General features: G+C 38.7%; 2 protein-coding genes across 21 annotated transcripts in view; one reads left to right on the top strand and one right to left on the bottom strand.

Moving 5' to 3' along the window:
• Positions 1 to 24,490, top strand: part of Zasp52 (Z band alternatively spliced PDZ-motif protein 52) — a 442,143-nt gene that overhangs the window by 259,783 nt on the left and 157,870 nt on the right. For 14 of the 20 annotated variants that reach the window (XM_017628721.1, XM_017628613.1, XM_017628603.1 and 11 more), the window contains 2 exons: positions 1,084 to 2,313; positions 2,518 to 2,659. In XM_017628721.1, coding sequence (XP_017484210.1) covers positions 1,084 to 2,313; positions 2,518 to 2,659 — 1,372 coding nt within the window. Of the gene's footprint in view, positions 1 to 1,083; positions 2,314 to 2,517; positions 2,660 to 3,609; positions 3,745 to 14,249; positions 14,379 to 24,490 lie in introns of those variants that run through there. The other 6 variants (XM_017628704.1, XM_017628681.1, XM_017628713.1 and 3 more) reach the window with 4 other exon arrangements.
• On the bottom strand, positions 22,621 to 24,478 carry LOC108372930 (uncharacterized). Its single transcript, XM_017628754.1, has 2 exons — positions 23,996 to 24,478; positions 22,621 to 23,834 (listed from the first exon to the last, which is right to left on the bottom strand). The coding sequence occupies exons 1-2, from the start codon at positions 24,234 to 24,236 to the stop codon at positions 23,494 to 23,496; spliced, it is 582 nt and encodes a 193-aa protein (XP_017484243.1). The 5' UTR covers positions 24,237 to 24,478; the 3' UTR covers positions 22,621 to 23,493.

Here is a 24,490-nt window from a genome sequence, read left to right as displayed (position 1 = left end):
GAAATAGGTTAGAAGTCTTGTTCTGTGAGCACACCTACAAGAACATGAGCTTGAGTGAGCAAGTCCAATTTTTGGCAGCAAATGTCAGTTACGCGGTTTTGCAGAATGCCAATACGCGGTTTTGTACTTTAAACGACCATATGTTAGTGTACATACCCTGCAGTAAAATTTAAAGACAGTCTGTCAAACCGCTAGTTCCGAACTAGTACAGTATGCTTGTTGCGCTCTCCTCAAAGTTTCTCACATTTAGTGTGTGAAAGCTGAGAAGTAAATGTACAAATTCTCACTTATCGTAGACATCCGACTCTAACATCGTCGATCGCGAATGGAGGCAGTTGCGATTTTCAGATTTAGTAAATTTAAATGGGTGAGTGCCGCTTAAAAATTTAAGATAAAATGATCAAATTCAATGTAAATAAAATAAAACAATAAACAAATTAAGTAAAAAGCAATCTGTAATAGAACAGAAAAAACGAACAAAACTTATAAAAATGAAAATTATTTTCATAAAAACCTGATTGTCGCAGATCTGGCCAAAATGCAACCAGTTCATAACTAGTTCAAAAGTTCTGCAGAGGGGGCAATTTCCACTTCGTAGGACATCGCCATATAAAAAGAGACAGTTGAAAGCATTGCGTTGGCATTGATCGAGAACCAGTACCGCCTCTTAATGAGCTAGTTCTGCGATAGTTTAGTAATCTTAATACTGAAAGGAAAAAATAATTTTTATTCTAATATGGTAAACATTAATCGAAAAGACGAATACGTTTTGTTGTTGAGCGTGCTCTGCTGGTTGGACTTCAGTTGGTAATTGTACTTCCCCAGTTTGGCGCAGTTTACCAATAAAGGGATAAAATGAACATTAACGTTCGGGAACTGTTTATTACTTAGCACTACGAATCATTACTTTTTATTTATTTTTGTTAGAATTTTTATTCATTTTTTCATTTCATTTCATTTTTTGCGTTGTGCTATCCTGCCTTCACTTACCCTTGAATACTTATTTTTCTTTGCACGCTTTTGTGTGTTTGCTAACCGACTAACAATGGCTCTGCTTTCAAATAACAAACACGAAATACGCAGAGGCCACAAGCTTACGAAAGCGCAAATGAAAATAAAGAGGATAACACTGACTTGCCACTGCCACCACCACCATCACCTTCCTTGCTGCAACAGTTAGAAATCGATAGCCAATACTGTGCCGCTGTTGACGATAACACCACCGACACGAAACAAAAATTACTGCATACTAGCAGGCATTCAACGCTTTCGACTTCTTCCAATAACTCGTCCAGGACATCAGCAGCACAGCCGAGTCACATTCCATCTATGACAGAAGAGATATCAACAGCACCAATGGTAGACGAAACATCTAGTGGATACACTTCTGCCTCGTCGTTGCGTTCCCGTCAAACCTCATCGGCACCTTCTTCAGTGTGTGGCACAAGCACAGACTCCAATAGGACTCCGATAGCATCACCACCACCCCCACCGCCGCTACCTCCATCTCTACCAGTACAAATGATCCAACAACCACATCGCCAACCATGCGAAAACGATATGAACTCACAAAATCAGCATGGCATCGGCGGTGGCCTAGCAGGTGGAGTTTATAGCAAATTCTTGAAGGAGTATTCCAACAAGTTGCTAACACAAAACAATAAGAATAACATTTCAACAAATTCCCTATCCATTGACATTTCCTCAAAAAGTAATCACAAGCACTATGAGAAGTCGAACAAGTCACTCGTTACAAACAACATTCAAAATCGCTTGAACAACACCGCCTTACCATACCACCCATCAACTCAGACACTAATGACCTCTCATGCACAATCAGTCAAAAACTTAGACTCAATAGCCTCAGGCTTAATAAGCACAACCACAGACGCAGTCCCAGGCATAGACACAGCCAGTGCAACGACAAAAAACACGCATCCTTCGGTTATAGCCATATCAGCGAACTTCACTAATCAATTGAATCCATGTCAGCAGGTTGCGAAATCGGCAACAGATTCAACATTACCTCCACCAGCACTATTGTCTTCAACTCCAAAAACAGAAATAACTAGTGCTACACTCATAAACGCTGTCAATAGCAATTGCCATAGTCATATTAGTAATCGTTGCGAAAGTGCACAGTTAAGTGAATTTGAAGGCATCCCCGACACAGCAAGAGAGGCGACCTCAGCAATGTTGGCTAATCAGCCGTCGGAACTCGACCAATCGCCATTTGGGGAATACGTTACCTTGACGGGCAGCGTCATCCGCAGTGTTGTGCCTCCTGGTAAGGGTACAAACATCAACTACAAGGTAAGTGCGTTTATCGGCTCTGAACGACGCCTAGGCTTTGTCGAAACAGCATACAATTGTTTTCGAGTTCGTTTTGTTGTTGTTATGCCTAACTACCATCTACGTGTGTTAACTGGGTTTTCAAACTAAGTGCCACCGAAGAATATTCATGAGCATACATTTTTCTATATCCATTAAAATTAACGTAAACTTATTTGCTTCTAGGTCAATCAGGGTTATGCTAGACCCTTCGGAGCTGCTTCTGGCGCGCCAGCTTCTGCCCCCAAATCCCCGGTTGCATACCCACCGCAGAGGTCTGCAGTCAACCCGTACGCCACACTGCCGCGCAATAACGTGGGCCAGCAAGGTAAGGATGTTAAATATCATCAATACTACGACGATGACCATGATTACTATTCAAGTGGTGTGGAATGGATCTAGTTTTTTTTTTAGCGATCACACTAGCTCAAATAGTTCAACCAAATTTTTATCAATTTAAACATATGACCTTGCGGTATGGTAGGACAATATACATTCTCTGTGTAAAAATTGATCTCATTTTATTTCGGATATTCAGGACAACTAGAAAAGAACATGCGTAGTCGTAAAATATTGTAGATAGGTATGTAAATACATGATTCTTAGTAATTATGTGCCTAGTACTAAGTAGGCTTTTCATTCTTGAAATAATATACATACAGATGCCAACGAGTTTACAAAGACTTAAGTTATCTCGAAACAAAAAGCAAATTACTAGTGTACAACTTTTATTAAAAAAAAATTAAATTTGACTATTTTAATATGAGAGCCACAGTGGTATGAATGCATTAATTGAAATTGAATGGTTATTTAATTTAATTATGCGCTTTAACCAATCGCTTCGCAAAATACATACTCTTCTTCATTGGCCTACAAAATTTATTAACTCCGCACTAGAAAAGATAAAGACACTCACTCATTCATTAACAAATACATGAACTGCAAAATCTTTATTAAACTATACTTCAAAATTCAACTAAACAATTCTTTAAACAATCTTCATAGGCCTTAATGCTTAAAAATACAGAATTAAGTTTTTCCACCTTTCATCAAATTTTTACAAAAACTTAAACGAACCTTCGAGTGCTTCTCATATCTAGGTCATGTAGTCGGTATTCGCAATTAATTGTACCGGTTCAGTATACAACTTTTTTATTCCCGGTCAAAACTACGCCGCCAAAGCAAAACGATAAAAACATGGCGGCCATGCACATACATACATCCATACATACTTGTATACATGCATTCATACCAATTTATATGTGTATGTGAACGCAGGTCGCCGCATAAACACATACAACAAGTACTCGACACAGTTTAGAAAGCCAATAACAACCAGCTACGGGTCCAATAAATACGCGACCATGCCCGTCTATAATTCCTCTCAATACAACAATGGCTACTACAATCAAGGTAAACACCGATTGTAAACAACTTTGAAACGTTCAAACTATAAAACGCTTCGATGCTTTGTGCTTTTAAATCCTTGAGTAAATACAAATCCATTCATTTTTAAATAGCCACTTTTAGTATTCATAAACATATAGATGTATGTGTATTTATTTACTTACAAACTTTTATTTGCGCAGATGCATACACATTAAATCTAAAATATATCTCACATATGGCTCAATCCACGGTAATCGATACCGATTAACATGAATATAAACTTCAGAATTGGAGAGTATTATTTCTAGTAACTAAGAGTAAATACATAAATCCAACTTTCAAGACTAAAAGCCAAAATTCCGAATTTTATCTTAAAATGAGATATATTTTTTTTTACTTTTGGTTGCTCCATTTACAAACTCATATGATAGCTTAGTTTTGTTTAAAATTGATTACAAATTGAAGCAAAGCAGATTTTAGTGTCACGGCCGTCACAAAATGCAGACAATAGTTTATTTTGAAGGAAAGCACATCTTGCACACTGTAAAAAAACTGACAAAAGTAACGCTGTGACATAGGCGAATACCTGCGAATTGCTTTTAAGTTTTTATATGCTTTTACGATTATGGTGGTCACGCCCATCACACCTATGCTACCACAAATATAATGAAATCATTACTTCACTTGTCAGGATTAAAACAGTATCTCATACGGTTTGACAGGTAACAGCCTCACGAAAAGTGTAGTTATATTTAAAACAAACAATTTTTAGCAAAAAAACCGACTTCAATTCTCATATAAAAAAATTATCCAATGATCGGATTTAAACCTCTGAGACACTACCTTTCCGATGCAAAAAGAATTATGGAAATAGGTTGACGTGGTCCAAAGTTATGCGGTAACATACATAAAAAAAAACATATTCCGACGAACTGATGACCTCCTCCTTTTTTGGAAATCGGTTAAAAATGATGTCTACTCAGACAGTGGAGATGAAGAGTACGAGCAAGGACTATCCCGTTTTTAGGTGGCAGAATCTTTTGTGTGTTTGTAAAATCCGATTTTTTGAGAAATAAAGTTAGTTTTATAGTCTAATAATAGGGGTATTCTCGAAGTCTTGCACGATGCAAGGATTGCACGAAATGCAAAAATTCTATTCCAAATTTGGAAGAGTACGAGAGCACACCATTGCAAAGTGGGTAGCATGCATAAGTAGCAAGCAGCGAAATTCTGTATCAAATACAATAACAAGATACAGCAACAAAAATTAAGTGAGCGAGATGAGAGGAATGAAAGAAATATGTAGCAATTCCAACAACAAAACAACTAGCACAGGGTCGCATTTATTTTGCTATGCTTTTTTGCAAAATATATACATGGGTTTCGACGTTGCATATTTTGCAGCGATAGGAAAGGGCGTTTCCCATATAATTTGTTTTTGTGTGTTTGCAAGTTTAGGAGAGTACCTCTAATATGTATTTGGTTATTCATGCTCAACTTGTCACACCGGTCACAGTTGAGTTTGAAACATATAATCTATAATTTCAAATATAGGTATGCAACTTCAACGAAAATGTTGAGAATATTCATTTAGTCTAAATATACATTGAACTATTTAAAATCATAAGCAGAAGCTAAGTTTGTTTGCGTACCCGTCATAGTGACTAAAATTCATATAACTCGTTTGGATAAAATTTTTTTAAACTTTATTTCTAGGCATTGTGCATACATCGGAAACCTAACAGAAAATAAGCTCTTTAAATAATTTGGTATTATAGTTTAAGAATTAAGCCTTAAGATGCAAGTTGAAATGTCACACCCGTCACCGTGAAATGAGCCATATGTAAATGGATTTTACAAAAAACCCGAAAGGGGGTATATCATTATGTACCTGCATTAAAGCAGCTCCTTCTTTCGAGTTTGATTACACTGTGCGGCAAAAAAAAGCACGAAATACACCGGAAAAACCTTAGGGTAGGTTCCAGGAAGAGGCGAGTACATCATGAAAATAGGTTTCTTATAATTCTTGAACCTTGCATTTTTTTTAGATTTTTGAGATTTTCATGGGATAAAGTTGAAACCCCCCCCCCCCCCCCTTTNTAACCCCCCCCCCATTTTCCTTCTAGCATTTATGTAGAAGAAACTAATACCTGGATTAATGAAATTGGATAAAAATGGTCGAAGTTAGACTATTTAAGTAAGGTCTTAAATTTATATGGATGTAAAATTGGTTTTTTCAGATTTTTGGCGTAGTGTGGCTAAGGAATTAATCAATATTTTCTCAAACCGTAAGTAAATATGTAATAGCTCTTTAGCATCACATTAGAGTAGTACAAAATTACTCGATGGGATACCTCTTTCTTGGCAGCACAGCCCTATAATCATCGTGTAGTGATTTGATCGTTAAAACGCTACCAAGTTTGTAAATGACCGTGCGCTGGCAGATATTAGATACATATACATACATATATAACTGCCCTGGAAACTGACGGAAAATAGTTTTATTAATTAGAAACACAAAATAAAAAATTGGAAATTTTGGCAACGTTCCGAATAAATAAAACTATTTTCCGTCAGTTTCTAGGGCAGTTTAAAAATTAGTTTAATTTTCGTCCCGAAATTGGTATCATAAATTTTGTGTTTCTAGTTCAGCTTTAGTCACTCGAAAATTTTACCTCAAGGAGGTGTTTTATTTGATATCAATTATTTTGGGATAGCAAATGGAAAATCAACGAAAATCAAAACAAAAATATAAATGTTTTATTTCTCTCAAATAAATTGCTAAAAACGCTATCTAAATCTAAACAATTTATTCAAATAATTAACATTGAATTCAATTCCATTGAAACATTTAATTTTGCGAATACAGAATAATGGCTTTATTCATAAAAAATAAAGTAGGTTTAAAGAGCTTTACAAAGTGACGTTTTCATACATTTTTCAGTTTATAGACCTTTTTTAAAGCTACTTTATTTTATGAATAAGGCCATAAAGCGACAAAGAATGAGCAATCCTTCATACCCAAAGAAAAAATTAAAAATTTAAAAAAAAAAAAATATTAAATGTGAAAAATGATAAAAACGTAGCAACTTCGTAGCAACATTAGATATAATAAGCAACTGTATTCGTCTCATTCTCTGCGATGCACACATGTGTTTTTTTAAGAAGTTTCACTGCTATCACGAGGACGGTGCTGCACTCGCCTTTTTTACTCATGCATTTTTGCTTAGTGGCAATTTATACATAATTAGTAGCGGCACATAAGTGAACTAAATGCATATCGTCGTTTAAAGTACAAAACCGCGTAAAATCATTCTGCAATCCGCGTAACTGATGCCAAATATTGGATTTGCTCACACAAGCTCTTGTCTCAATCCTTATCCATTCGTCCTTAAATATACTAGCCAGAAATGCGATCGCTTTATAAAATAGAGAACCATTTTGAAATATGAGGGTTTTTACGCTCTAGAATATAATTTCTACAACTTCATATACGCGGTTTTGCATTTTGTTGATACGCGGTTTTGCACTTTAAACGACGATATGTATGTACAAACATAGGTAAGAATGTATGCGTCTTTCCAGTTAGGTTAAAGGCGGGTATAGTTACATACTGTATACATACTTACAATTAAAATAAGGAAACAAATTTACAATTTCGGCATGTGATGCAAAAAATCTCTAAAATACACACAATTTTGGGTTTCCAAGATATGTACGAAGTGAAAAGAAACCAGCAAAAATAAAAAAAGATTTCTATAAGAATCAGAAAGCGACATACACAGCATATAAATTATGTATCGCGTGCAGGGAAGTCAACTCGAGGGAAATTCTCCCGATTTGCAGGGAATTTCGGTTTAGGTGACAATCAGGGATTGGACAGTTTTTTGCGGATAATTGGGTATATGTTATGTTGACAACATAAAGCAACCAAATAGACGAATATGCTAATTTTTAACCATTTGTCGCTCTTTGGAGCGGCTTTTCTCAATTTGAATCGAAATATCTCCACAACAAGAGTTTTCCCCAGATATAAGCTATATAACAAATGAAAGCTAGAGTTTTGGGCTAGACTTGCGGACACTTAGAATAAAATCGACTGACGAGTTTTTGAGAATATCCTCGAAATCTATATTTTCAGCAACCCAATTTTTAGTTTTCAGGCGAAGGCCCTTCTACTGATATCCACATCAATGGCATAGGATTACGCCATCGTATTTGTTGTTTTAGTACAAATACATAAATTGTCAATCAGTGATTTGTTCTGATTACATTCCCTTTAAATTACTGGACTCTTAAATTAACTCAGGAATGTTTTTACTCTCCACTTATTTCTTGCTAAATATGTCAAATTTTTTCATTTGTCTTATACTCATGTTAATATACATATTTCAGTTACCTCATTCCCTTAATTAAAGTGAACGATTTTTTAAACATGTGGCAACCCTTCTACGTGCCATTCAGAGATAAAGTATTTTCCAAACTAGTTCAATTGATACCCATATTGTAATATCTAATTCAGTTAACTCATTAAATAATTTTAATAAAATTTGTAACAGGTGGCAACCCTTTTAAAAATAAAAAAATTTATTACACATCTACAGGCCAATCCCTGTCATTTCACACCTCACTTTGGAAAATAGAACGAACTATATGTACATACCTATGTATAGGGCTGCCAGACGTCCAGATTTGGCCCGGACAGTCCGGAATTCACTATTATCGTCCGGAAATTGTCCGGAATTACTGCGTTTTTTTACTCCATTTGTGAACATAGCTTAAGTTGATATTCGTATCAGCAACCATGTAGCAGCGTAGGCATACGCCTTAAGCAAGTATTTGGAATTTAGTGTAATTTTATCGAAACTATTCGCTCATCTCTAGTTGAATTTTGCAAAACTACGTGTAAGACGATGTTTATTTGTTTATATTGATACTTACAAGAATTTTAAGACTTTTTCGGGTTGGAATTTTATTAGGTGAGGAATTGCCACGAAGAAAGTGTCAGTTTAGCAAAAGTATGAAATCTGGCTTTGATTTTATTGAAGCCGACCCAATAAGCGGTGAGAAAGCGATTTGCAGAATTTGCAAGTGTAGTTTTTCCATTATTCACAAAGGGAGAGGTGACACTATAACGCACGCGCGATCGGATAAACACAAGAAAGCTTGTAAAGCGTCGGACGCAGCTTCCATAGAAGAATATTTCAAAAAGCAAGAACCTTCTTTAGAAGATTTAGTTTGTGCTGCAAAAGAAATTGCTTTTGCTTATCACTCTGTCAGACACGATATCAGTTTTAAAGCTTCGGATTGCACCTCTAAACTGACTTGCAAATTATTTGACACGAAATTTGGTGCTGGAAAAACTAAGCTAGAGGCTCTCGTGGTAGGGATAATTAGTCCATATATATTTTCCGAAATATTTAAAGAGTTGGACGAATCAAACTTTATTTCTATTATGATCGACGCTTCAAACAGGAAAGACATAAAACTCGTTCCTGTGCTTGCACGATATTATCACTACAAACATGGAATCAAAACTAAACTGATTTACTTCAGGCGAGACTTCCGAAATTTTGAAAAATCACGTTATGACGGCATTAGAAAAATATAATCTGAAAAACAAGGTGGTCGCATTTTCGGCTGACAACGCAAATACCAATTTTGGCGGCGTTAATAGGCAAGGGCAAAACAATGTATTTAGGAAGTTACAGTCAGATTTAGGTCACACCATTATTGGAGTAGGATGCTCTGCTCACGTTTCGCATAATGCTGCGCAAACTGCAGCAGATTGTTTACCGGTTGATCTTGAACTAATTGCTGTCAAAATTTATCAGTTTTTTTACATTTACACTGTGAGGAACACGAAACTAAAAGCAATGTGCGAGGACGCAGAGATAGAATATAAGAAATTGCTCTCACACTGCTATTGGGCGAATATTGCAATTATATGATGTTCTTAAAGAATATTTTTTAAATACAGATAACTGCCCTCAGATATTGAAATCATATTTCGGTTACCCTATGAATGAAATTTACACTTTGTTTTTGCATGGTAGTTTAGGAATTTTTCAAGAAGCTATCACTAAAGTAGAAGGCGAAACTATAAGTGCAGTAGAAGTAGCATTTATATATAAAAACGTATTGCAAAAAATTAAGATTCGTAAACAGGAGATATTTATTCCATTTGCTGCCAAGCAATGTTGGATTTCATATGCTAGAAAATATCCAAATACTAATAATATTTTGTTTAAGGAGAGAGTAGTAGAGTTCTATGAAAAGGCCGTAAACTATCTTGAGATTTGGGGTCAAAATTTAAGTTTTTTTGGCAAGCTTACTTGGATTAGTATTGAAAACGAAATATCTTGGAAAACTGTTGAAGAAAATATTACTGAAATAGGATGTTATACTAGTCTTAAGTTCGATGAAGATACTATTTTTGACGAGATTGGTTGTGTAAACACTATAGTAAGTAAAGAAAAAAGGCGCGGAGAGTGGCAGAAATTAAGAATAGAAGAAAGGTGGAATGCAATTAAAAACATAGCACAATCGACCAATGTAGATTTAAAAAATATACTAATGCTAGTTGAATTTGCTTTGTGTATTCCAGGCACAACTGCTTCAGTGGAAAGGACATTTTCTCTTATGAAACATTTGTGGTCCCAAGATAGAAATTCTCTGCGTGTATCAGTTGTAGGTGCATTGTTACAGATTAAACTGAATTGTAATGAAAGTTGTTCCTCATTTTATGATAAAGTACGAAAAGACGCAGTTCTTTTGAAAAAGTCCCTTACCAATGATAAATATGAAAAATAAGCACATATTTTTGATAATTGATAAATTAATATTTATGCAATTTTTTTAAGTTCCTGTTTTGAGTTCCTTCCAACGGTATGAGAAAAATGCAATATTTATGAGTTCATCGTTTTTACTTTAATTTTAAATTAATCAATAATGCGTATGTATGGTTTGTTTTGGTATAAATACATATATGAAACTAATTTCAATATTGTTTTCACTTATCTTTCTTACAAAATAATAAGAAAGGGATAGAAGGTCACATATAAAAGTGCTTCGGATACCTAAAAAACTCATGGAAACTTTGCTTGAAATCTCTGGTAAATCTCTCTGTTAGGTCATGCTTGCTGGGGTCCGGAGTTAAGCGCAAAAAGTTCTGGCAGCCCTACCTATGTAAAAGCCACAAGAACCCAAATTTTCAACTTCCAACTGCATTTACAGTGAAAAAATTAAAGTTATCCATAAACCAATTGCATTTTTGAATTTAGCGTCCTTAATTTTACTAAGAAGCGAATTTTCATTTAAATCCGTCCAAAATTCTAGTTTTGCCCACATTTCATATGGAAGGGAAGCACTGTGTGTCGTTTCGATTTCTCCGAAAATGTACGATAGTGTTGCCATATGAGAAAAATATGCACAAGCCAACATATATATGTATGCCAAACAAGCTTTTTTAAATTTCTGCTAAGATATTATTACAAACATCAGTTTAAGTGAATTAACTTCAGTGGGAACTTGGCCATCGAAGGTCTCGTATTTTCTAGTGACCGTTATATTGGAGATGAACGTGATTATTATCCGATTCAAGAACTTTCAATCTTTTCCTCGATATGTATTTTTGATATTAGGTTATTGCAAATGGCAATTTAAAATATGTAAGTAGGCGTGAGCATTTTAGCATATGTATATTAAAATGGTTAAACATGTTTTTTTTTAAATTCATAAACGCTATCTCAAATTATTGCTATTTGTGATAAAAAAGAGAAACGTATTATTTTATTTTGAAAAAAAATATATATATTTTTAGAGGTCGCGCTGGTTGGGTTTTTATAAAAACGCTGCTGTTCTAAATATATTTTTTTATTAAATCTTAAAGTGCATCTAAAAATGTTATTTTTACATGTAATTACTCAGGTATTGCTAGGGAAAATATGCTTTCGAAAAGAGACTACTAAAATTAAAATGTTCATACTGAACGATATACGCATTATCATTAGTTGGAACTTGTTAACAGGGGGTTTCTGGGGTTCTGAAGTAAGTTTTTCAAAATTCAAAATGGCGCATCTAAAATGGCGGTCAATTAAAAAAACTTATTGGATTTGTTCGATACTCGGCACTCAGGTGTTTTTGGGGTCGCGGATTACGAATCTGAAGTAAAATTTTTTTTAATTCAAAACGGCGGATCCAATATGAATATCAAATTCTTAAAAAAAATACTAAGGCTAAAACGTTTATACTGAACGTTTTAGCATTGCAGTTGGGTGAAACTCGTTAGCAGTGTGTTTCTGATTACGAGTCCAATCTATTCTTAGTATGGGGGTGTTAAAAAGTGCTTAGTTGTTTTTTGTTTGTGCAGCGCAAGCGATTATACTATCCTCTTTACTTACTTACATGCGTACCCTGCAGGAAATGTATCTAACTATAATTTAACTTGAAGTTGATTAGTAAGGAACTATTATTTGTATATTTCCTTTGAGGATAAGATGATACGATACTCTCTCTCTTCGAAAATCTAACTTAATCCGACTTGGCAGCCTAATAAAGTTGGAATGAATGGATGACAACGGACAATTTCACAGAGTTTCGTATCATATCAGCCTTGGCCCGAAAACTTACACATGCCCAACATTTTATGAATATTATAGGATGCGTAGAAGTAACTCCTCAGACACTTGCCACTCAAACTTTAGTTCAAAATTAAACAGTAAATCTACGATTTTATTTTGGTGAAAAATACATACACATATGATTGGCGGGAAAATGTAACTCACGCACGTTCACGCCAGTGAAGATTTCAGTTACGCACGATCACGGAGGTTTCGTCATAATCTTTTGAAACCGCTCACGTTCACGAGCGAAAAAGCGTGACATGGCGTATAAAATCACGTGACTGTGTAACTCACAATGCATATATACAGTGCCGAACAGAAGTATTGGCACAGGGAATTTTTCGCAATATATGCAAAGTGTTTTATTCTAATTTATTTTCGATAATTTTTTATAAAAATATTATTCATTCTACATCAGCAAACATAATAATAAAGTCTCTAAACTTTGTGCAACACGCAGGAAAATTTTAAATTTGCACACTAATTTGCAACTTTTTATTCAGATTTTTTAGAAAAATTCTCTGCAGTTTTATAGCCCACTTAAATTTAGTATAACAAAGTGCAAGTTTGAAGTCGCTAGAAAATCGCATTGATTTTTGGTAATTTTTTTTCACGCAAGTTCTTCCATACAAAGTAATTCGGCAATTATTTTTTGTATAGAGAAAATGAGCAACACCTTCCAATAAAAAAAATTGCCTATTTTTATGTATGTTAACGCATAACTTTGGACGACGTTACCCGATTGCTATAATTTTTAAAGGAAAGGTGTTACCTCATAGTTGGTCCTATATTAGTTAGGTTTAAATCCGATCATCGGATCATGTAGAAATTAACAATAATCTTACATTTTTATATGAGAATTGAAGTCGGTTCTGTTTTTTGTTAAAAATTACTCGTTGCGTTCTCTGGTTGCACCACGCTCGCTGCAAGTCCGCGCAGCACGCGACATAAAAGCAAAAGCATCCGTGGCAGGAGCGAAAAAAAAATTAATAAAAGTTACCCACGGACGTAAAAACGGAGAACGTGTCAGCTGACACGATCTATCATATGCGATCTTCTTGTTAACAAAAACTCACCACCGCTTGACCGTGAGGTAGACGTTTCTTCTCTCTCTTTCTATCAACAGCAAACTTGATATATTTCTACGTACTTCTACGCTGCGCTACGTACACGTTCGTGGGTAACCGCGGTCTAACTAGCGACTCTGTGCAAGTTTTCGTATTTTTTTTTTTTTCTCTTTTAAATAATGTATTATAGAATAAGGATTGATATTCAAAGAAAACGATTAAAAAATCTGATCGAGAAGTAGTAAGCAAATTTCCATTTGTTTATACGCATTTTTATAAAAAATAAAAATTTTGTACAAAATAATGATTATTTGAAAAATTGAAACAATCAGGCTAAAGCTTATCTAAATAACTATTATCATGAAAAAATCAGCATGATACATGCTATGAGTCAGTGGATAATAAATAATTACTGAATTCATCAAAAAAAAGTTAGTAACATTAACTCTTGTAAAACTTCGAATTTTGGAAAATTGCTCAAATTATATTTTTTTGTGGTTGTAAATCGAATAAAGTGATTTGTGCGATAAAATCTTGACCGTCCTATTTTGGGTGGCCTACTTGAGAGATTTTCACTCAAAACAGAAACTGTGAAAAATAGTTGTAACCCTTTTGAGCTGTTACAGTACTGTTATTTTGAACACAACTGTATACCCACACATATGCACACATTAAAATGCATGCAAAAATATTTTATAAATTGTCACAGGCGCAGTAAACTAACTCATGCCTGCTCTGAAGCAAATAATTTAGCATTACAAAAATACTACACACCGCATTCTACTTTCCACTTTTCCTTAATTAAAAATTACATATATCTTTCAATTCTCCCTTTTAGGTTACGCATATTATTAAACCAAATCAAAACCCAAACTTCCCCTTCGTACAGTCAATTACAAACCTGCTAAGGGACAGCAGCGTGCAATTCATGTGTCCAGTTTTCCGTTACGAATTTCGAAATACATACATACATACTTATTTCATAAATATGTAGAGCGAATATCAATGCTTTCGAGATGATGCTACATATGTACTTACTATAAATCATTGTCAAAATCTTTCTAGTATTGCAAAATCTAGGTATACATATGTGTACATACGTATACGTACATCTATTGCAGCTGTAACTTCTATTAATCGTATCTTTAAAATCATTTGACTGTATATTTCACATTGTTCTGAGTCGAGTTTTCAATAAATGCTCTCAGATTTTGATGTTTCTTCTGGAATTTTAAAAAGTGTTTTGTTCTTTCTCAGATTACAAAATTTTTTCTAACCAAGAATTTTTTGCTTTCGATGGACGAGAAATGCGTTACCTCCGTCATAATTACGGGTGGCGCAATGTCTACATACTAATCGTGTTAAATATCACTTTCGTACACTTATATCGAGCTATATTCATGAACATCCGCTATGTATGTGTTTAAGACCCTCTTCCTTTTTTCGGAATCGTAAATATCGTAAATATACATAAATATCGATGGTCCCCTGCAAAATAAAACCCTCATTACCGTCAGGACCTCATGTGTCTAGTCATTGTCTAATCTATGTATAATCCTCAATACTTGCTTTAGTTGTTGTTGTTGTTGTAGCGGCTCAATCGTTGTCGTCGAGCTCTACTAGCGGCAGCCCCAGGAAGCGTGCAGACTCGATGGGGTCTGTCCACAGGGACAGGGGCGTCAGTAGGATGGGGTTCAGTGGGCAAGCGAAGAGATGCTGTGAGTTATGGGGCATCTCTCCGCGTGCCGGGCATTCGTTTAGCACATCTTCGTTTAATCTGCTCAGGTATGAGTTCAACCTGCTGCAGTAACCAGAGCGCAGTTGGACTATTGTGGTCCGAGTCTCCTGAAGCAGACGAAGCTCTGTCTCATCCACGTCTGGTGGTTGTATGCCCAGAACGGAATTCACAGAGAGTCTACATAACTCGAGAATGACGTTCAAGGCCTGAAAATGCCGTTCAAGGCCTGGCGATAAGCTGTCGCGTTCAGGGGTTGTTTGATGAATCTCTGGAGTTCGTCCGTCGGTTCGTAGAGATGCCTCCTGATGAGCCTGGGCGGGGCTCTTCTGTAAGCAGTTGTCTATTTGGGTGACCACGTCTGTGGCTTCCAACAAGAAACTGCTTGCAGAGCATTGTGTTATGCTCCTTAACGGGGAGCATATGGGCCTCATCGTGGAGGTGATGTTGCGGCGACATCATAAGGCATCCTGTCGCTGTCCTGAGTGCAGTATTTTGGCATGTCTGCATCTTCATCCACTGTATCCTACTAGTCCCCGGCGACCACACACAGGCGCTGCATAGTTCAAAACCAGCCGGCCAATTGGCTTGTACGTTTCCAGCAACGTTTCTTTGTCTTTACCCCAGGTGCTGCCGGCTAGCGACTTGAGGACCTTGTTGCAGCTTTGTACATTGTTGACAATTGCGGTTCTATACGCCGAGCAGGAAAGCAGACAGATGAAGTTTACTCCGAGGATCTTCGTGTTGTTCGCCGCTGGAATTGGTTCGTCATCGACGTGAATTCCCAGTTGTAGTTTGACCTCCATGGTCGAGGTGGTAAAGAGTAGTGACAACCCTGCGGAGTTTACGCTCACCTACGTGAACATTGGTTGGTGTGGGTAGTGCACTAAAGGTGCTTTCAGTAACATCTGCGAAGCCTTTTCAGTCAGGTTGACATAGGTCCGGTGTTCCGCGTAAGCAAAGTAGTCTGATGAACTTCAGCATCGGTCGCCATGATATATTGTTAGGTCTGGCGAGCTTCAGCAGCTGCCCATAATCCTAGTGGGTCCGTCGTCGGTCATTGTGCGGAATGTCGAATCGTCTATCTGCTCAGCTAATTGTGTTCCCCTAAGATTTTGACAGGCTTGAATGCCAAAGATCGTGGTGCGCATTGAAGTCACCAACTACGATACAGTTTTCACCTCTGAGGAGTCCTGTCGGTCAGCTGGTGAAAGGGGATATATATACGTTAAATATTTCGAGTTCGATATCGCCTGACCAGATAGCAATACCCTGACATTCTAGGATGGTATCCCTGCGATCGATTCTGCTTCGATGAGACGATACTGCACGGTGTGGTGCATGATGAACTCTAGGCTACTATCATTATATCGCTCGCGATCTCGACGGTGCACGTTGTATCCGGCGAAATTCAACAATGTTGAATTTCCATGAAGCTTGCCCTCCTTGACCGCAGCTGTTAATATTCCGTGCCGACCCATGAAGACTGTCCCCTCGATTTTGTCCGTTACAGTTAAATTGTAAAATCTTCGTGTGCCTAGGGAGACTTATTGGAATGTGAGGTGTTAATAAGGTGTGTTGGCGGCCCGCCACATGCTGTGTATGCTGATGTACAGGATGTTGCCCTGTAGTGGTAGTAGGCGACATCGCAGTTGGTACTTGCGACCGAGCAGCACAACATGGGCCCTCATAGTCCCTCGTCCAATCTCGCGTGGTGCGCAGTGTTGAGCATGCCGTAGCACTAGTGACACCAGCCTTGGCAAGAGTTGCACTTGACTGATGTCACGTTACGGAATATCCTGGACTGACACACCGTGCAGATTGTCGAAGGAACTAGAAGTTGTTGGCGGCGGCGTGTGGGTGGTGGTGCGGATGTGTCGGTGGTGTGGTCCGTTGTGTCTGTGGTGTTGTCTATTGTATTGTGTTGTGATGCAGTTGCGTTTGTGTCGAGTTGCTCCGGCGGACTCTGGTGTGCCGTGGTGGCAGCTCGATTTGAGCAGCAAGGGGCCACGTATGCGGTGGTCCACTGCCTGTGAGTCGTAAGGCCTGAGCAAACTCGGAAGTGGCTCCACCCATTACATGCATAGCATCTAACGGAGGTGGAGTCGTGGTGCAGTCGTCTCTGTCACACGCAGCTGGTATAGGTTTCTAGCCCAGGGTTTGACTCAATGCCAGCCCTGGGGGGCAGAAGTATGCGAAGAAAATGTAGCCCTATGGACGTACAATTTTGAGGGATTTCGCCAACCTAAACGGGGTTAGATCACCGAAACAACAGCCCGCACGTAGAACCGATTACTTTAGTAATACTTTCTACTAATTCAGTAAGGATCAGACAAGGATTAGGGACATAAAACCCTAAACACTTGTTTTGTTATTGGAGACGACCATCGATATGTGTATACATGCTCCGAAATTCGGGTGATGCTGAGACGGTCAAATGAGAAGTAAATGATTCCTATTAATACGTAAGTGGATTTATTATTTCTATGACTTCCAATAATATTATAACAGCTTTTTGGCGTACTAAAATATAAATTTTTCAATGCATTTGCCAAACCGCCCATCGACAATTGCAAAACCGCCTATCTTACGGCACTCAAATTTTACAGGAGAACGAAAAAAAAACTGTTTTTATTTGAAAGCACTGACTTGATAAGCAGTATTTTCTCTAGCTTTTATTTTACAAATCTGTAGTTTTAATAACGATTTATATGCTTAACTCTCGATGCCTGGTGTTCAGGTTTACCAAATCTAATTTTTGCCACATTAGCGATTTAGGCGGTTTTGTAAGTAGTTGATGCCTCCAATTGTTAAATTTCTGAGCATATCCTATGACGAATGAAAATGAGTCTAATCAACGGCGACCTACGATTTGGTTCGGACGATATTTGAAAGATAATCGATAAGTATGTCCGGTTTGGCTGTTTAATGCTAGATACACACATCGGAGAATGGTATCAATACTACGATCTATACCTCACTTGTGTTAGCGTAATACTACGTAGCCAACTACAATATTGATATTGTAATTTCTATACCAAATGTGTATTTTAGTGATAACCAAAGAACATAGTATACATATCGAGGGCTTATATTCAATACTCTCTATCTGCATTTTTCACAAAAATGAGATTCTGATATAAAAATCCATCTACGACTTAACTGTCATCGGTGATATTAATGCTGGCCTTGTATAACGCTTGACAGAAAAATTTACTATTAAATTGCAAAGTCGTAATTAACAGCAGTTATGACAGGTAAGTCCCAGATGGGTTCTAACATCACAAAGTAGTTTTTGTGAAAATTGCATATATAGGGCACTGCATATAAGCCTTCGATATACATATGTATGTAGAGAAGATGCAAGTCGGTCCGATTCTATGGCAAGTTTCGACTTCTTTCACCAACTGAAAATTCCACAGGATTAATTCATATTCTGGTTTCAGCATAAATAAGATTTTGTCTGGTGAACTAAGCCAGCCGCTTGCAAGTAGGGAAATTAAACGAGACAAGGAAAGTCTTTATACTCTACTATCTTTGGTTTAACTTTGCAGAAAACTATGTGAGCATCGATCAAAAAGTAAAATATCCCATTTTTTGGAAATCGCAAAAGACAAAAGTAAGTGGAAATGGGAGTACGGCCGATACACTTTTTCGTAGATATACATATGTATACCGACTTAAAAATATATAACGTATTATTGCATGCACTTTGTTTGCCACTATTTTCGAAGATGCCATTGATTGTATTGATGTGTGCTACTTGTTAATTAGCTTTTGCTAGAGAAAACTGCATGCAAACATTCACACATGTATAATTTCATCTATTTTTTATATTTAGTTTACTGCGCCTTGTATCGACAATAATTAATACACAGTATTACGCCAGAAGTCAAAATGATACATTTGAATTTAAATTAATATTCGGAACACTGTACTACGTATGTACATATATGTATGTAAATATGGATGTACATACATATCATCGTTTAAAGTACAACACCGCGTATAGTGATTCTGCAAAACCGCGTAACTGACATTGGCTGCCAAAAATTGGATTTGCTCACACAAGCTCTTGGCTCAAATCTTATCCATTCGTCCCGAAATATACTAGCAGATATGTGATTGCTTTATAAAAAAATGCGTGTGTAACACCGTACACATGATAGAAGTGAAAGTTCTTAAAAAAGGTGTGAGTACCAGCTACCTATTCACGAAATTGGATGTTTAACATATGTTTATGGTTCGGCAAACCATTAGGCAATTGAGTTACATACATAGCTTTGGTTAGAAATCAAACAATAATTTCATTTTATCTTATTAATTTTCTGATATACATATAATTTATTTACTCATTTTCCGGTAACACCACCTTATATGAGTTCGCGCTTCTAGCATCCATAGGACCGGGTTGTAATGGAAGTAATTGTATGTTTAACAAATAATTCGCCATTACCAAGGCACTAAGTAACGTACGCACTTTAGTTTGCAAAATGCATTTATTTAAGTTGAAAGAAGACAAATTCCTTTGTTCGGCATTTATTCTTACTCGCTTTCTATCTTCCAAGGCGAACTCATATATTCTTATCACGAATTCATATATTCATGTGGTAGCAAGAGTATAAAAACATAAAATTACCTTATAAATTAAAAGCATAAGTATCACATGTATGCGTAGTCCAATTCACGAAATCATTTCATCGATCTGAGTAGAAACTAAGTGCATAAACTCTATTTAGCCTTAATTGTAATCATGAAATCGTGTTCATTCATTCCGTTTCTACGCAAACGCATGAAATGATTTCATGAATTGGCCTACGCATAATGGTAGTAAATGACAGAATGAATTACAACAAACACATCCTTTTGACATAATGCAAGCCGAAAACGTTGGTTCAAATCAATCCGCAATCAAGTTGGACGTTTTGCCCACAAACATTGCAATTTTGCGAGCAGTCTCATTGTAAAATCTCATTTTTACAATTTCATAGTTTCGGNTTCAAGTTGGACGTTTTGCCCACACACATTGCAATTTTGCGATCAGTCTCTTTGTAAAATCTCATTTTTACAACTTCACAGTTTCGGCTTACATTTATAAAATTCAACGAAAGCACGTACCTATTTCGGCTGAGCTATCCATTTTCGGTTATTTAGTGTACAAAATAAATGCAAATTAAATGAGTTTGTACAAAATGCCCATAATGAGCGATAAGTTGTACAACTTGCCAGAAAATCCAATTTTTTTTATCTTTCATATAACCACGACATAAATTCATTCAACAGGCCCACAAACGGTGCAATCTAGAGCAAAACAATTAGTTTGTTCCAGTACTTTTCGGACTAAAACCTGTGGAAATGTCAAACTACAATTTTACTCTCTCTAGTGAGAGTAACAGGAGAACAGATGCAGAAGTGTACGGGAACGCAAATAGCACTTTTACAGCAAAAACGTCATTTGGTTTGCTTACTTGTCATTAGTACAAGACTGATTTGGCTGAAAGATCACTAAATAACTATTAAAATCTATATAATTAATAATAATTGCATATATGTATATTCGAACATTTCATTATTTACTTCCATTTTTTAACAAATGTAAGGTTATTTGCTTTCACCGCGCTCTGTTTTTGTACACAAATGCAACTCTACCTATCGTTTGACACTTTTCATGAATTTGCCAGAAGAAAAACTCCGGACTTAATCTTGAAATTTCATTCTAAGAACAGTTGCTCAGTTACTCTCACGAGAGTGTTCCCAGATACCAAGTTGAACCAACGGTCGCTACGTTTATGGCTTTCTTTAAGAATCGGGCGAGAATTTCAACTGCTCCTGTAACACTACCTTATATGAGTTGGCCTTGCTATCATCCTCACATATGTTCATCAGAGTATACCAACGAAGGACGAGTTAGTAGAAGGAGATAGCGAGAGCACAAAACTACTCTAGACAAGTAAGAAAGTCTAAGTTCGGGCGGAGCCGAACATTAAATACCCGGCGCAGGTACTAAGTATATGATTTTCACCTTTGCGAAAGCTACCGCTACATGGTAAGCCGGTGTATTGAGTAAATTAGCGTCCTTAAATTTCGAAATATTTAAGTTTAAAGCATTTCTGAAATATGCCCTTATATGAAAAGTGGTCGTAATTTGAATTTGATTCCAATAATTTTCAACGTTTTGCTTCTATGTGGCAAGCACAATATCATACCGAGTTTGGTACAAATTGGTAGAACGGTTACCGTGATACATATATATGATCATAAGTGGGCGGTGCTACGCCCATTTCCAAAATTTTACCATAAACGTATTTCTTGATAAAGAATTGTTGCAAGCATCAATTTTGAGTAAATTAGCTTTAATATTTATTGATTTATCGAAGATTTCGTATTTCTCCAAATTACCGTTATATGGGAGGTGGGCGTGGTTATTGTCCGATTTTAAAAATTTTCGGCGATTTGTTATGCTGTAACAAGACTAACAACTGTGCCAAGTTTGGAAGAAATTGGTGCAGCGGCTACCAAGATATACACATGTATCCAGAAGTGGGCGTGCCTACGCCCATTTTCCAAAAATGTATAATATTCTTATTTTTCGTCTAAAAATTATTGTAAATATCAATTTTGAGTGAAGAATCTTCAGTAGTTACTGTGAGGACTAAATATCCGCGGAATTTAGCCCACACGAACGCAAACCCCTACACCAACAATAACGACTACACCGGCAACTACTACAGCAACATCATCGAAACGGCTAACCAACACGAGATACCGTATCAACACTCCTTTGCGACACCGTCACTATAGCAACGCAACATGTAGCCATACAACTCAGCAACACGAAGAACACCAGCTATAACAGATGGGACTTGGCAACATACGAGACAGTCAGCACGGAGCTGTGGTCGTGGACGCACAGCTACTAGAGAATAGCTCTCGACTTGTACATAGGCGACTATACAAGGCCTGGCTGTTCAAAGGTAGAGCGCCGCCACCCCACAGTCAACCGTGAAGCCGCGCGACGGCGACGCCAGTTCGCCTACCAGCCCCGCGCCGACGCCGCCCAGAGGAGCGCACCGACGCCGCCCAAAATCTAAGCGTCGTTAGCGAAGCCGTGGTCGTGAACGCACCGCTGCTAATGAATAGCGCATGTCCTGTACATAGGCGACTATACAGGGCTTGGCTGTTCAAAGGTAGAGCGCCGCCACGCCACAGTCCACCGCGAACACGCGTAACGGCGACGCCCGCTCGCAACGCAGCAGAGAGCCGACGTCGTACATCCGCAGAGCGCCGGCATAAGAACGCCGACGTCACCCAGCAGCCGCGCACCAACGGAGTAACGCCGTAGTCACCCAGCTGCCGCGCACCATTAGGGAGCGCCAACGTCGCCCAGAGTCTACGCGTCAGTAGCGGAGCCGTGGTCGTGAACGCACAGCTACTAGAGAATAGCTCTCGACTTGTACATAGGCNGCAGCATACAACGAACAGGAGGCCCACTGGAGAGACGAAAGTGAACCAAAGATACCGTTAACCGTGAATCAAGGCGAAAGAACCGCTAATGTGCCCGTTAGGCCGCCAACGCAGCGCCAGTTAACATATCCACCACCAACGACATCCATCGCACCAAACGCTGACGTGCTAAACAACGGCAACCATGTGCCTACCGTTACCTTTGCGCCCATCATCGACCAGGTACGCAAGTGGTCGGTGAAGTACGATGGAGGACGCGACCCGTTGGCGTTTGTAGAACGATTAGAGGAGCTGGCCGGCGTCTACACATTAGATGTAGACCTATTACCGAAGACGATGCCTGAATTGCTAAGTGGCACCGCCCTCCATTGGTACCGCAACAACAACGAGCATTGGACTAACTGGGCGTCATTCAAACGTGATTTCCTGCACTTTTTCCTATCGGCCCGGTATTTTGAACGCCTGGAAGATGACATAAGGCAACGGAGGCAGCGCCCGCGAGAAAATTCAAGGACTACGTGATCGCGATTCAAAACCTGATGCGACACGCGGGTCACAGTAGGGAACAACGGCTGGAAAGGATTTTTCGAAATAGCCACCCGGAGTACTTGCTCTACATCAAACGGCGAGATTTTAACACTTTGACGGAACTCCTCACACTCGCAGAAGACTACGAAAGCATCTACGAAAACCATCGGCGGGCCCCAGAAACCGCCCGACGAGAAATAGCGAGGCACGTTGGTGACGACACCATTATGTCACCACCCCAACCGAGACAGGCATTTCAGCAACGACCGCCACCACCGCACCGGGACCGGCGCGATGAAGCCCCCGAGTACAGCGCCGGACAACCAATAATTTTGAGCCAGGAACGCGGCCGCCTCTACGCCCAAAACTCGTTGGGTGGAGCGCCCGCGGAAGCCGTCATCGACACAGGAGCCTCGAGAAGTTTCGTGTCCGCCAGCGTGGCGGAGCAATTGGTTAGCTTGGGGAGAGGCAAAAAGATAACTGTGGCCATAGGAATCCGATGGTACCAGGAACCAAATATCCACAACGCCGTTCTGCATGTCATGCCTGGAGCAATTGACGACATCATTTTGGGCCTGGACACACTAGGGGGAATGGGAGCTACGGTGTCCTGCGGAGTGCACCGCGTCGTATTGACGGAGCCACCTATACAACCCACGTTGACGACACCAAGCGAGCCAACACCAAGCACCGAGGACTCCGAACCACCAACCATGACGAACCATCGCCCACCAAGGAGCAGAAAAGGGAGGCGCCGTACAAGACGACGGTACGCAAGGGAGAGGGTCAGCAGAATAGAACACGAGGACCCCAACCACGAAGATGAGACAGGCCGCATACGCGACTTTCTAGCCGANGCCCCCAACCACCCGCCATGACGAACCATCGCCGACCAAGGAGCAGAAAAGGGAGGCGCCATACAAGACGACGGTCCGCAAGGGAGAAGGTCAACAGAATTGAACACGAGGACCTCAACCACGAAGATGAGGCAGCCCGCATACGCGACTTTTTAGCCGAAGAACTGCAAAAATTCGAGACTATTAGCGGAGTAGCCACAGTGGGAGAGCACCGGATCATCATGACTGACGAACGTCCCATCAAACAGCGGTACTTCCCGCGCAACCCTGCAATGCAATCTATTATCGACACGGAAATCGATGAGCTACTCAAGAAAGGATGTATTGAGCCGTCTCGCAGTCCGCACAGTGCACCGATCGTACTAGCCCGGAAGAAGAACGGCAAGTGGCGCTTATGCGTGGACTACCGGCAGCTCAATGCCCGGTCAGTACCGGACGCATACCCCTTGCCGAGGATACAGCACATATTGGACAAACTGCGCCAGGCGAAGTACA

Source organism: Rhagoletis zephyria, unplaced genomic scaffold (genome assembly GCF_001687245.7).
Source record: "Rhagoletis zephyria isolate East Lansing unplaced genomic scaffold, Rhagoletis_zephyria_1.1 Rzeph_scaffold_00077, whole genome shotgun sequence".
NCBI classification, from domain to species: domain Eukaryota; kingdom Metazoa; phylum Arthropoda; class Insecta; order Diptera; family Tephritidae; genus Rhagoletis; species Rhagoletis zephyria.
The sequence above is the reverse complement of the archived record's forward strand: the minus strand, read 5'-3'. Positions and strand labels throughout refer to the sequence as shown.

Coding starts and splice junctions, on each gene's coding strand:
- LOC108372930 (XM_017628754.1), bottom strand. CDS start 24,236: ATGGGACGTTCGTCAGTCATGATGATCCGGTGCTCTCCCACTGTGGCT.